At 44.2% G+C, this 13866-nt stretch overlaps 1 protein-coding gene across 3 annotated transcripts in view; it reads left to right on the top strand.

Moving 5' to 3' along the window:
- Window positions 1-13866, top strand: part of HEMK1 (HemK methyltransferase family member 1) — a 149952-nt gene that overhangs the window by 15321 nt on the left and 120765 nt on the right. For all 3 annotated transcript variants that reach the window (XR_773990.1, XR_773989.1, XM_010561567.1), the window contains exons 4-9: window positions 2783-2935; window positions 4978-5042; window positions 9272-9321; window positions 10701-10806; window positions 11822-11917; window positions 13730-13843. Coding sequence is in view for 1 of the 3 variants with exons in the window: in XM_010561567.1 (XP_010559869.1) it covers window positions 2783-2935; window positions 4978-5042; window positions 9272-9321; window positions 10701-10806; window positions 11822-11917; window positions 13730-13843 (584 nt within the window). In the remaining 2 variants the exon portion in view is untranslated. The remainder of the gene's footprint in view (window positions 1-2782; window positions 2936-4977; window positions 5043-9271; window positions 9322-10700; window positions 10807-11821; window positions 11918-13729; window positions 13844-13866) is intronic.

The raw sequence follows: 13866 nt of genomic DNA, 5'->3' as shown, positions 1-13866 counted from the left end.
GTAACTTGTGCTACTCTGTGATCAGCCCTGGAGGCAGATGGTTCTTCTGAGTTACTGTAGAGATTTCCTGGAAATATTTGTAAGTGACTAGAAATGGCTGGTATTTTAAAGAGTGATTTAATGGCTGAGCAGAATTTTTTAGGTGGCTCTTCTTCTGTGGTCTTGGAATCATCAGCACCTGCTTCCCCAAACCAGCTGCAGTTACAATATCTTGCTGTCTCCGTTGCTGAAGTGTTTTCAAACTGATTCATCTGGAGCTGTTAGCTGAAAGGCAAAAGCCATTTTTGTACAAAAGTGGGTAGATAAGGTATTTATTTTTCCCTATTGTCGTCTGAGTGCTGGTAGTTGTCTAATGGTTTCCCATAGACTTGTTGGGAGCCTGTAAGAATGTTTTCCTCCATAATTGTCTAGGAAAGGAATCCCAGAGCGGCAACAAGGAATATGTGATTTTGGAGGCTGTTAGCAGAACTCCCTTATGAGTGCAGTGCCAATAATGACATGGTAACCAGGGTAGGGCATTGCAGTGTGGCTCCTCATACCTGAGGCTAGCTTAGGTATCACTCACCAGACTTAACTTCGCAGTGAAGACACACCTCTGAGAGAGGCCTCTCAGAATAGTGCCCTCCAGCCTGTGGGCTGCTTCTCATTCCCTCTTGGGCTTTTGAGTAGGAGTACAACAGAGCTCATCGCTGAGGAGCACTGAAAGCTGTGGAAGGCAGAGGGCACAGCCTGGAGAAGCACGAAGGCTGTTGTCATTGAGTATCTGGTGAGCAGAGGCACGGGCACCTCTGGCTCTTTCCAGCTCAACAACTGGGGAGGATTTGAGAGAAAACAATGAAAACTGTTGAAGGTGCTTGTTGCTAAAAAACCCGTGAAGGCCCCAAAAGGCTGTGGCTGTGAAAAGGAGCCTAAAGAAGGTCAAGGAGCCAGTGGCTCCCAAAAGGCTAGTGCTGGCAGAGCCAGGCTACTGGAAAAGCAGCAAAGCCTAACACAGCTGAGTTGGAAATGGCAAAGGCTCAGAAAAGCTGATCTGAAGAAGTCATAATGTTACTAGAAGAAATATCGAGTGTTTACATGTTCAAATAAACCAAATCATTGCTTTTTACTTATGCTTTCGGGCTCTTTCAGCAGGAGGAATCAACAGGCAAAGGGTTCTATTAAAATGGAGCTGTTTGAAGCTGCCTGGCTTTGCAAGGCCTGGTCAATGTTGAAATATGCCTGTTTCTCCATCCCGGACTGTGAAGTAGTGCAAGCTTCACTTCTGTTCTCTGAGCACTGGGGGTGTGCTTGCATGGGCACAGTACTTTAATATGTTTAAAAGCAGTTCACATCTTGTGGGAAATCTTAGAAAATACTGTCTGACAAAACAGCCTCTGTCTCAGGTGTTCTGCTGTCAGGTATGTTTTGTTGAAGCTTATCTACCCTAACACTTCATTTTTTTTTTTATACCTGTTTGCATCCTGCCTCCCTACTTACTGCAGATGCAAATTGGCCTAGCATGAAGGGTGACCAACAGCAACAAATACCTTCATAAAAACTACAGCTTTGCACAAGGCATCTGTTACACTGCACTGGCTCCTGAAAAAGGCCATTGCTTTACTGAGAAGCTGACCTGTCTGCCAGAACATGTTGCTTTTAAATATTACTGCTTATGTCAAGAACGTGCAAGATTCCTTGCAAAAATGGAAGGCCAGTAGTTGTCCTGGTAATGTCTTTCATTTTTACCTGTTGGCAATATTAAGTCAGTTATTCTTTGTAAATTTTGTTAAGCTTTCTGGATTTACAGGAGAGATCCAGGAGCAGACCTCTCAAGTGAAATAACCTAGCCATCATGGGAGTGCCTTGGGCAGTAAGGCCTTGTTTCTGAACTGTTGCACCATGAAAGCACAAGGATTGCAGGAAGTTGTGAGCACCTGCTCAAGCTGCTGATGCACTCAAGGTGTTTATAAGGTTTCTGTCTTACAGTTTTCTCCAGTGAATGACAAGGGATGTTCATGCTGCAGTCTGAGGGAGGCACCTGTGTGCTTTCTCCAGTAGCTAGTCACTCCTTTTCACAAATGTTAGAACTGTGTATCTTTGAGACCTCTCCTGCTGTGTTGGATTTTACATGAAATTGCAAAGGGGTTTAAAAAAGAGGAGATAGATGGGAGGTAGGAGGCAGTGATTGTAGAGACACATATGGATCCAGGAGGACGGATGAAAATCTTTTCCATGTGACTTTATACCAACAAAATGTAGGAGGAGTCCACAATCTGAAATCCATGCAGGGAACTGCTCATTTGGATCATTTAGTAATTCCTTGCCTTTGATTTTCATCTGCAGGTTGGATTATTGGTTTAGATGCTATTAGGAGCTGTACCTCTGCCTCCAGATTACATACCATACTGAGATAGTGTAGGCATCTTAAATTTTGAAGCTTACAAATTCTGAAAGCTGAAATTTTGGAGTAAATAAAATTATGCTGCAGAAGATAATGTGCTCCAGCAGTTTGGTTATTGTTTTTCCCAACAGTGCTAGAAGATTTCAGAGGATCTGTGGTAAATTGTATCCTGAGGATTTGGTTACTAATCAAAGCACCCTGGGGAGATGGAGCTGAAGTGAATTCTGGCATGTCAGTTCCATTGCTGCCATCTGTGTTTTAAAAATTAGCAACAAAAATACATTTCACTGGGCTACAGAGTCAAGAAATTTAAACTCCAGTCCTCAGACCACAAAGGCGTAAGTCAAAACAGTTCCCTTAGAAATTATTTTGTTTGGTTGGTTTGTTTTTTTTTTTCATTAGGATCTCGTCTCTTTAATTGTGGAGGAAGAATCTCGGAAACGTGAGAAGAATTCAGGCCTCTGCTTCCCAGTTCCTATCCCTCATCCTGTGATCCTGGAGATTGGCTGTGGCTCTGGAGCAGTTGCTCTGAGTCTGTTGTGCAAACTGCCACAGGTGAGCTTTTTTCAATGCTCATGGTACAATAGATGCCTGTGTTACAGGACAATCCCACGCTACTAGTCTTCACTGAGACTTCACAGACAAACTTCTTTGCTTTGATGGGACTTTAGCAGCTAAGGTCTCTGACATCCAGGCCCTATAAGTTCAATGCTAGGTAGAAGAGGGATATTTAGGAATTGCTCTCCCCAGCTGTCTGTCTGCAGGAGTAGTGGAGACCTAGTCAGAGTGAAAGAAGCAAATGTGCTCATTCTTCAGCTATCGCGCTATTAATCACCTTAGATTGAAGCACTGGTGGGTGTTGGTTTAAGCTAATATCCCGGGCTGTGGGCAAGAGGGACTGAGGCATGGGCACACACTATGTTAGTCAAATTTATGGGGCAGTCATCTCTGAAAATTACCTTGCTGTGAATCAAAGGATCTCATCTCTAGGAGACTGGAGACTAAATGAATACAGGGAAGGAATTACCACAGAAGTGTCAGTACTTGGGATCAGTATGACAAGCATATGTCACACTGCCACAACTGCCAAACCACTTTTTTGCAGTCCTTTGTTCCCTAATAACAACCCACACCTTTTGAACAGAGTGAAAAGAGCAGGAAGGGGACTGATATCTGGGTGACCAAAGCCCTTCTTGCCCCTGATTGTTGTGGCATGTAACATGCTTACTGAGATACTGTTGGTAAACAGAGAGAGAAATTAATCCAAGATCTCATTGTGTGTGGCTAAGGGAAAAATATTCTCCTTTCCTCAGAATTGCAGACCAGCCAGTTCCTTCTTGTTAATGAGAATTGCTGTGGCCAGCCCCTCCTCTTGTAGAAGTATAAGACTTGATGTGTAAGAATTAGAGGTTGATGCCTGTGTTCCTCCTCCCAGTGACCTGATAAGGTTAATACTTGAGCTTCATGACTTCAAAGTATAATTACTCTGATTTCCTGAGCTGTACTTCATGCTGTTTTCCTTGCCTGTTAAGTTAAAGAGCTGTGTCAGTCTGTCCTTGTAACTGATAACTTCTTTCCCAGCTGGTCAACACAAATGGCTGTCCCCAGAGAAGTAAGGAGCCTTGACTGATTGGAGTTAGTGGTAGCCACACTGACAGCTAAGTGGAGTTTACACTCTGTGTGACCTCTTTAGTGTTTCAGGCAGAATTTGGCACTAGGGTGTGAGAAAACAACAGCAACTTTTCACTTATGGACTCAGCAGTGTCTTCCACCTTAAGGGTCAGCTTCATGTGTGTGGGTGCTAGTCTGAGGCTGTGAAATTAATCCCCCTAGGAACGATGGCCAATCACACCATCATCTCCAAATGCAAAGTAGTTTCTTTAAGCATGCTTTCTCTATGTAAATACTTACCAACATCTGTGTTTAAAAAAACATTAAGCAAAGCAAAAACAGGTCAGGCCTTTGCCTGCATTTTTCCCAAGGTGGAATGGAAGGTGAAGCAAATCTCTAAATGTGTAGTCCTATCTTAATGTTATGCTGGAGGACTCTCAAATACTTGACACACAGTCAAGTATGTGCAGTCAATACAGGCAGTGAATGTGGTGTAAGGACAGCAGCGGAGTAACTAGGCAAAAGGTATCTGCATAACAGATGGAAAATGCCAGAACCTCTGTGCAAGTGGTTGTGTTAATGCTGGGAGGGATTCTGTCCATATTAGAGAGGAAAAGCCTAAGACATGATCTTCCTTTAACCTGTGTCTGCCCCAGACTAGCCAGAGTGTTGAGCCTCACTACTAGGAGCTATGAACATATCAGGTGATGTAAGTCAGTGTGACTTCATTGTTGTCAGCTGAGTTGGTTTGGTCAGAAGCCTGTCTATTTTGGTCTCCTGCTGGCAGTGTTGCAGAGTGCCTTCCGTCACTCATGATCCCATCAGTGCCCTGAGATGCATTCTTCATGAGCTATTCCTTTTAAGAGTAGAGAGTGAACAGTCAATTGTCAGTTTTTATCTTGCATGTCCTTTTTGGCAGAGCATGTCTGCTCAGGAACCTTAATGTTTTAATACTTGTTTGGTGGGTTTGTTTTTTTCTGTCCCAGAGCCGGGTGATAGCCATAGATAAAGAGGAGGCTGCTGTGGATCTCACCAGGGAGAATGCACAAAGGTACAAGCCCACATATTACCCATTTTTTGTAAATTGTTTGAGAAAGACCAAGTACCTTCAATATTTGGACACATGGTTCATGTTTATCACCACTGCAAACCAGAGAATGTTTAGTTGGTTGAGCTCCTAAAGTGTGTAAGAATTAGAAGAAAAATGCTTATTATTTACCAGAGTATTTTTTTCTTTGACTTGTGAATGTGCTTTGCAAAGACAGCAGCCTAAGTAAAGCAATAGTACTTACATGCTGTCTGTCTTCCAAGGGCTTTTCAAAGTGTTTTCATGGTAACTACTCTTATTCCTTTCTGTGAACTTGGGAAACTCAAGGCAGCAGGTAGTAAGAATGTATATGTCACTTAGGAGGTTAAGGACAAGTATAGCCTGAACCTTTCTCTCTCTGGCTCCTTATATCATTATTGCCATGCTTGTTTCTGTCATTGCTCCTCTAGATATAAGCTTGCACACTCAAATAGCACTTTTACTCTGATGTGCTGGTGTGGTATCCCTCAGCATACTCCTTGCAGTCTTGGGTTTGGCGAGAATAGTGCTGCTGGGTCTCGTGCTGTTTGGATGACACCTGTGCTGCAGCTGGATGTTCAGTGCTGCTGAATCGAACATCTTGTGCCTGAAGTCAGGACAGATCTGTATCAGGTTGACCTTGTCCTTCCTAGTGGCTCTGCTTCCTCAGCTGGTTCTTCCTTAACTCAGGTTATTCTGAACTGTCACTAACATAGAGAGCCCCAGAGCTAGAATCTCAGGATGTTTTTGAGTCCAGGATCCCAGTCTCTGTAGACATTGTAAAAAGGTACAGAGCTCTAGTACGTATTCATATCCTTAGTAATTGCTGGGCCCTAGGCATTAATTAAAGCAGTCTCAGAAAGGATTCCTATTGCTTCCTCTTACGGAGTCTAGTACAGCTGTGAGTATTAAGTGGTGCTCATTAACTGACATTTCTGTCCACAGGGCCCACATACACTTTTTTCCCCCAAGCTGCTGCCAGCACTAGGGCTACAGAGACAGGCTACTTCTGTTTATGGCTGCACTGAGCTGCATCTCTGCACTTCTTGCAACCCAGTCCCAGCTCTTATGTGAGTCTGAAGTGATGTGTAGAAACAAGCACTTCCCAAATTTGTCACCTCACTATTACCCTTTGCTTCCTAGTCCAGTTATAAAGAATGGGGAACAGAGATTTCCTTCTGATGTGTCAGTGTCAAACCAAGTTCTGTTGCAATTTTTCACAGATAAAATAAAAGCTGGCCAAATCTTTGCCTCCTTGGTAGATTATTGCTCTGGCATCTGGGAAAAATCATCTTTCTTATTAACATTGCTTGTTGGCTCAAGAGTGGATGAGGGAGTGAAAATGCCATGCCAGAGAACCTCATGTTTCTCCATGGATATTTTCGTTGCATCCTTGTGATCTTGTCCATGGCATGGTGCCCTGTAGCTCTTGGGAGAGAAGCCAGTAGGATAAGCTGTGTTACTGCTTGACTGAAGCCAGCCTGGTTCCTGCCTTCTTTTCAGAGCTCCTTTATCACAGCTGTGTTTTCTAGATGCTTAGGTGAGCCTTGCTCTCACTAAATCAATCCCAGTGCTAGATGGCCCATCTGGGCACACTGCAGACAGATGCAGGAATCCCTCCCTTTCTTGCTGCCTATGTTTGCTGACAGGGCAGTACCATCGGCCCTCAGCAAAGGCAAATAGGACTTGGGTATAAGGCCTTTGTCACAGCATGCTCTATGAACCCCATTGGGTAGCCCTGAGGTGTTACACTGAAGAGCTGGGAGGAAGACTCTGCCGCTGTGGTGAGAGGAGGGAACATGCTGGGAAGAGCTGGGCTGTTTTAATTTTTCTAGACATTGACTGCACTGGAGGACAGGAGTTAGGGGACAGTGCAGACTCTCTGCCACCATGTGCTGTTGCTGGTTCGGGAAATGGCATCTCCTGTGGGAGGCTTCGAGTCTTTCTCCAACAGCAGATCTCAACCAACCTTGTCTTTCTGACTTTGCAAAGTGCTTCCTCTGACATTGCTCAAATGTCTTCACAAAAGCCAGAGGGAGAACTGGTGAGAAAAGAGAGGTATTTTGATGGATGGACCATGTAGCTGAGGAATTAGAAGTTCTGTTCCTTCCTTGCTGTTCCCCACTCTTTGTTTCTGTGGCCTCTCCTGTAGTGTCAGGTTGCCACCAAGCACCAAGGCTACTTTTAGACTGGTGTCTCTTTCCTGTCCTGGGAGCATCAAGGGAGCTTTACTCAAAATTCCTAAGATTTAAGGGGCTCACTGTCTCAACTATTTTCCCCTGGAAGGGAGCATATTCTGTATCAGGCTGGAAGCTAGGGATGGATCATGCCAGCTTGTGACAGACTAGAGCACCATAAGCACCATGCAGTGGCAGTCTGGCAGTCTCAAGGCTGTTGTTCTACCTTGGATTAGTGTAGTGAGTCAGAGAGATCAGAATCTTTGCCAAGATTTCTTCCTAAGAAATACCAAGGCTTTTATAGATCTGCTTCTTAAAAATAGCAAGCCAGCATGCTTCCTTGCTCACTTGTCACAGGTAAAGGAGAGGTATTTATGTCTTCTAAGTGCCTTCAGGGGTTCTGCTGCTGTGAGCACCCAGGGGACATCTGGCTGCAGATGAAAGGCACTGACCATAACATGTGTTTCCCAATTAATATGCACAGAGATGTCAGGGCAAGAAAGGTCATGAGTTAGAAGTTAGTATCTGAGAGATCCTAGTGTGTATTTTAAATACATTATACTGTACAGTCTGTGCATCAGCTGTCCCTAAAAGGAGTCCCTTTTCCTAGCTGTGTCTGGCACAGGAGTTCTGCTGCACTGCACGTGCTGGCCTCCCGGTAGTGTGCAGTAACATCTCATCACCTTAACATTGGCATGTGAGATGAGATTCAAAGATGCCTAGAAAATACACTCAGATGCCAGAACGCTGTTAAGATCTAGAATATGAGCCAGCAGTGTGCCCAGGTGGCCAAGAAGGCCAACGGCATCCTGGCCTCTATCAGAAATAGCGTGGCCAGCAGGAGCAGGGAGGTGATTGTTCCCCTGTACTCGGCACTGGTGAGGCCGCACCTCGAGTCCTGTGTTCGGTTTTGGGCCCCTCACTGCAGGAAAGACATTGAGGTGCTGGAGCATGTTCAGAGAAGGGCAACCAAGTTGGTGAGGGGCCTGGAGCACAAGTCTTATGAGGAGCCCCTGAGGAAACTGGGGCTGTTTAGTCTGGAGAAAAGGAGGCTGGGGAGACCTTATCGCTCTCTACAACTACCTGAAAGGGGGTTGTAATGAGATGGGTACTGGTCTCTTTTATCAAGTAACTCGTGATAGGACGAGAGGAAATGGCCTCAAGTTGGGGCAGGGGAGGTTTAGACTGGATATTAGGAACAATTTCTTTACTGAAAGGGTTGTCAGGCATTGGGACAGGCTGCCCAGGGAAGTGGTGGAGTCACCATCCCTGGAGGTATTCAAAAAGCACATAGACAAGGCACTCAGAACATGGTTTAGTGGGCATGGTTGATGGTTGGTCTTGATGATCTTGAAGGTCTTTTCCAACCTAAATGATTCCATGATTACCAAGGAGACTTGAGAAAGAATATGGCAAATATTCTTACAATAACAAGTCTACATATTTGAAGCAGGTGGGTTTGTTCTGTTTTTTGGGGGGGGGGAGGGGGGTTGCTGTGTGGTTTTTTGGTTGGTTTGTTGTTGTTGTTGTGGAGTTTGTTTTTGGGTTTTTGTTTTGTTTTGTTTTTTGGGGGTTGTTTTGTTTTGGTTTTTTGGGGTTTTTTTTGTTTTGTTTTGTTTTTGGGGGTTTGTTTTGTTTTGTTTTCGGGGGTTTTTTGTTTTGTTTTGTTTTCAGGGATGGTGAGCTTACCTGGGGGAGGCCTTGGAGATGCAGTTAATATGCAGCAGGGTAGGGGAATACTGCTGCATGTATGGCAAGGGGTGATACATACAAGTTTTGGGTGCACAGGAGCTGCACCCTGGAATCACCATGGGTGCAGAGTGTGCTCCTTGCTTTGAATGTTTTTCCTCAGGCAAAGAGCAGATCCTAAACTTCCCTTGCAGTTTGAGAGGAATCCAGCTGCAGTCAGTGGCATAGGATGTACGTGTATTAGATAAGAGATGTGGTATTTAATGATCTGTTTATAGAATGTGCTGTTCATCAATCCACACAAACATGCCTCCTAATCTTTCTGTTTTTGCATCTGGAATTCTACAGGCTGCAGCTCCAGGAGAGGATCCACATCTTCCACCATGATGTTTCATACAGTAACTCTTCTCACTGTTATGATCCCCTTTGCCTTTCTTCCTTTTTACTTTGATGGGGGAGGCAGGCATGAGAGACAGCCAAGGGACCCCTTTGGGATGTAGGCATCAGGAGGGTGTTGAAGTTAATAGAGAAAAAGGTCAGTAAGAAGTGTACCAGTGAAGCTTTTCCCTTCAGGGATTTCCAGGCTAGATGATCAGCTGAGAGAAGTCCCTGACTACACGAGAAGGTGATTTGTTCCTGATTTTAGGTGTCTAAAGGTTGTGTCTGAGCTGGTAGTCCAGGTGCTCTCTAGTGTTACTGGGGAGAGGCAAATATATACAGAGTGTAATTCATTCCATGCTGGCATGGATGCTTTAGATAAACATGTATGTGCCTGTCTCTCCATTGATGTTAGAGGCAGCCTGGATATTTAGCTTAGATTAAATGCCCAGGCTTATTCACCTGAAATTAGGTGAGCTGAACCAGGGAAGGATACCTGTTGTCTTCCCCAGACCCAGCTGAAACCAGTTAAAACTGCCATTTGGTAAGGCTTATCCAGTTAGGTAGATATGTGCTGAGCAGTTTCTTAGCCAGGAGCTCCAGGATTGTAGATTTGTTAGTGCACCTTTCTTACACTATTGTTTTTAGCACTGTACTGCGTCTTAGGGGTATGTCTGCACAGTCTTCTGTCTGCAAATCAGCATTTGTGCTGCCCATACTCCAAACAGCAGTAAGCCAGCCAGCTCCAGTCCAGAAGCCACGTAGCTGGGTTGACATTGCACCTGCGTGGGTAAGCCCTGTGCTAAGAGGCTGGCCTGAGGACAGTGCCACACTCACATGGTTACATGATGTCTGATTCAGGGCTGGTATGTGCCAGTGCAGATGGTAGCATAAGCATAGCAAGCTGAACTTTGCAGAAGAGCAAACCGTTAGGTGGTTGATACTGCTGAGAGGGCCTGGCTCTTCTGCTCATTAGAGGTCCTTCTGCAGCTCTGATAAGAGGAAGGATATGCATCTTGACAGCTAGTCTAAGCTCCCACTTAGGTCTTTGTGGGCTCTCTCAAGTTCCAATTGTTGCTTTAGATCCAGGTGGGCACAGAGCTCCAGAGCATCAAGGTCCTGTGCCTTGTAACATGTTCTACTAAGCAGGGCTGTTGATATGAAAAAATTATACTTTTCCTGTGCTTAGCTTTGTATCACTCTTGCATTCAAGGTGGGAGAGTGAGCAGGCCAGGCTATCCCAAAAAGAAATAGGATAAAATTTTATTAGAGAAAAGCAGAGCCAAACACACATAGGCATGGGTCTGGAGAGACAGTTTCCTGGATAGGATTTTGATGCTGAGCTTATAGGGAAGATTGTTATGGTTGAGAGCTGGTTGTGATTCTTTCTCTTTTCTAGGTTCTGCTGAGCAGCTGCTAGTCTGGGGCCCCATAGACTTCATAGTCAGTAACCCCCCATATGTCTTCCATGAAGATATGGCTTCCTTGGACGCAGAAATCCTCTGGTAATCAGACAAATAGATTTTTTCCTCTCCTGTTCCTTGAAGCAAGGTTTTTTGTCTGCTTCTTTATACTACACAAAATTGCGCACAAAACATGCAAATATAGTATACATGTACATAGTGTAGGTGTCTTTATATGGTACATAATAATACAGTGTTACTTTGATACTGCTTACAGGTCTGAAACAATATCAAAAGAATTTTAAATATTTATAAAAATGGAAAAAGCACACACTTTGAAATTAACAAGTTTCCAACCCAAAACTGTTTCAGAACATTTTTCCTGTTAGACTTTTTTGTTTTTTGTTTTTTATAATTTATGTGAGTTTATGAAAGAAAGTACAAGTAATCTGAGCAGCTTTTTGTAATGAAAAAAAACTTGGGTGGAAATCCTGTGACTGATTCTCATCCCAATACTTGTCTAAAGCAAACCAACCCCCACAAACATGAATAAGCTCTTTTGGGCTGTGCAACTACTTTGTGTGTGCTGGTTCTTCCTCAGAACTGATTGTCATGTGTGTGAGGACAAAGTCCTGCACACCCACCTCTGTACAAGATGTGCACCAGAGCAGATTCTGAAAGCTGAGCTTTTCTACATCCTAATTCGTTCTGCTAGGTTAGAAGGCAGTCCAACCTGGTTGTTGGCATGGTTGAAATAGAGCAAGTGATCCCTTGCTGTACAACCCACTCTCTCCCTGTCCAGCTAGCACAGAGAGAACAGGTCCACGTGTTGGAACTGTGTGATCCTGGCTGCAGTTGGCTTGTAATTTTCAGGAAGAGTTCAGGGGATGTTTTCTGCTTGTGCTCAACATGGAGTATCTCAGCCTCTAGTGGTAGCTGCCTTCTTACTCCCTGTATTTTACATAAAAGCTATGAGTGCTGTCACCTGCTATAGGAGTACTGGAGTTCAGGTGTGTTAGGTGCACCTTTCTCCATGGAGCGTAGGGCAATGCATCCTCGAGGGCATGGCTCATGCCACATGAATTGCTGTTAATGTCATCTTATTCCCACACTCCAGCTATGAGGACCTTGATGCACTGGATGGGGGAGATGATGGGATGAAAGTCATCAGAACAATTCTGGCTCTGGCTCCTTCTCTTCTGAAGGATTCTGGGTAAGCACTGTTCTCTGTTTGAATTTCATGTCTTTTGTTCATTGACGTCTATAACTTCTGGTTTTGTACAGGCACGTACAGAGGGAAAACAGTTGCAAAAATGTCCGTCTGTGTTGTGTCCCCCCCCATCTAATAATAGCAGTTTAAAAAACATCATGTGTGTAAGCAAAATTAGCTTGAAATCGGTTAATAAAAGGGTATGAGCCTTCCTTGACCAGTGGTGGTGTTTCATAGTCATTAGCGAAATGAGAATCTTTAAAGGTCAAAGCAGCAACAAAAAGAACATGAAAGAGCAGCAGAGAGAGTGGGGAAAAAAAAAAAAAAAGAGGAAGCTTTCTAAGCAGAATAGCTGACTGAAGGAGAAGCAATATAGAACTCTGTGCGAATGGATGTAGATCTCTACTTTCTCCCACCCTTTAATTAGGGGAAGCATGTTTATTGTGCCAGGATACAATGCTGAATATCCCAGGAGAAGGAAGATCAGCCAGGGATAGTTTCTTGAATGTTAAATTTCTCCATGGTTAATACTCAGGACTGATTGTTCTTATTCTCTGTCATGTGGGATCCATTTTGTGCTTAAAAATCAACACGCTGATACCCAGAAGTCTGTTGTGCCAGGGCATTCACATATCCTGTTGAAAATTCCTGACATTCTGCCAGTATAAGAGAGGTCATTGAAAATCTGCTGTTTTGAGAGGAGGAGCAGGAATATTGAGAGGCATACTGCATGCAGAAGAATTCGTTCCTTATGCTTTGCATGACCACAAAAGCAGAAGATGCTCCTCAGAACTTCCCAGCAACAGAGATTGGTCCCGTGGGGTTGTTCATTAGGATTATTTTTTCCTTCCCTTTTTGTTTGTTTTATAAGGTGGAGCCCCCTTTGAGGAGTGGAAGTTTTTTAAGGTCAGGAATGAGATCCACACCCAGCTTGTAGTTAGTTTGGTGAATTTATAGAGAGTATTCAGCGTGGGATGTTTTAGGAATTCTCAGGAGAGCATATGATTGGGGCTTGGCTTCCGTTCTTTGCCTGTTAAACTTGTATCTTGCTGCGCTGTCACAGGCTGTAACCAGTTCCATCATCTCCACGTGGCTGTAAGCTAGGGTGGTTCTGCCTCATCGCAGGAGTGGAGACTCAGAAATGCGCCAGTATCATGAAACATAGATGGAAATAGCCCTGCAGTGCCCAGGCCTAATCCTGGTGCGCTAACTGAGGTCATCTGTTTAGTTCCTTTATCCCTGCTGCACTCTCCTTTGTACAGTCGTCTGTGTAGGTCTGAATGCTGATGATGTTTTCATAGCTGATTTATGGAGACATTTACTGTGGGAAAATGTGTGTAGTAACTTGTACTTTATGACTCTCACTACTGGGACTTAATGTCACCCTGCTTATACAAAGAGGAACTTCGTGCTGCCAGTCCAGTGGTCGGTGTTCATGCATTTGCATCATAAAACTTCATTCTGGCCTTAAATCTTTGGGGGCTTCAGAAAGACAGAGCTGGCAGTATCTTTGCATGGGGTTCAAAAGGTATCCTTACATCTCGATACAAGGGTTTAACTGCTTACACAGAGGAGTACCATCAGAATTCCTGCCAAGATCAACACTTTCTCCCCCTGAAGAAGGCAGTTGGGATCTGCATCTTAAATGGACAGCTGTGATCTGTTTTAGGATTATTGGATTGCAGTGTGTTTGCTGACCACCTCATTTTCTGCACTGGAAGGAGTCGTCCAGAAAGACAGACCTTAATTTTTATCAGTTTAGTGACCTAAATGTGTATATCTCCCCACTTTCTACTCCCAAATGTGTCATTTCAGGAGTGTGTTTCTGGAAGTTGATCCCAGACACCCAAATATGGTGGAGAACTGGCTACAGGCACACCCCAACTTGCTACTCATCCTCCGTGCTATTCACAAGGACTTCTGTGGCAAGTAAGTCTTTTTTTACCTTCAGA

Source organism: Haliaeetus leucocephalus, unplaced genomic scaffold (assembly GCF_000737465.1).
Source record: "Haliaeetus leucocephalus isolate CR32 unplaced genomic scaffold, Haliaeetus_leucocephalus-4.0 Scaffold148, whole genome shotgun sequence".
Classification (NCBI taxonomy): Eukaryota; Metazoa; Chordata; class Aves; order Accipitriformes; family Accipitridae; genus Haliaeetus; species Haliaeetus leucocephalus.
This window is presented reverse-complemented; position numbering and strand designations above follow the sequence as displayed.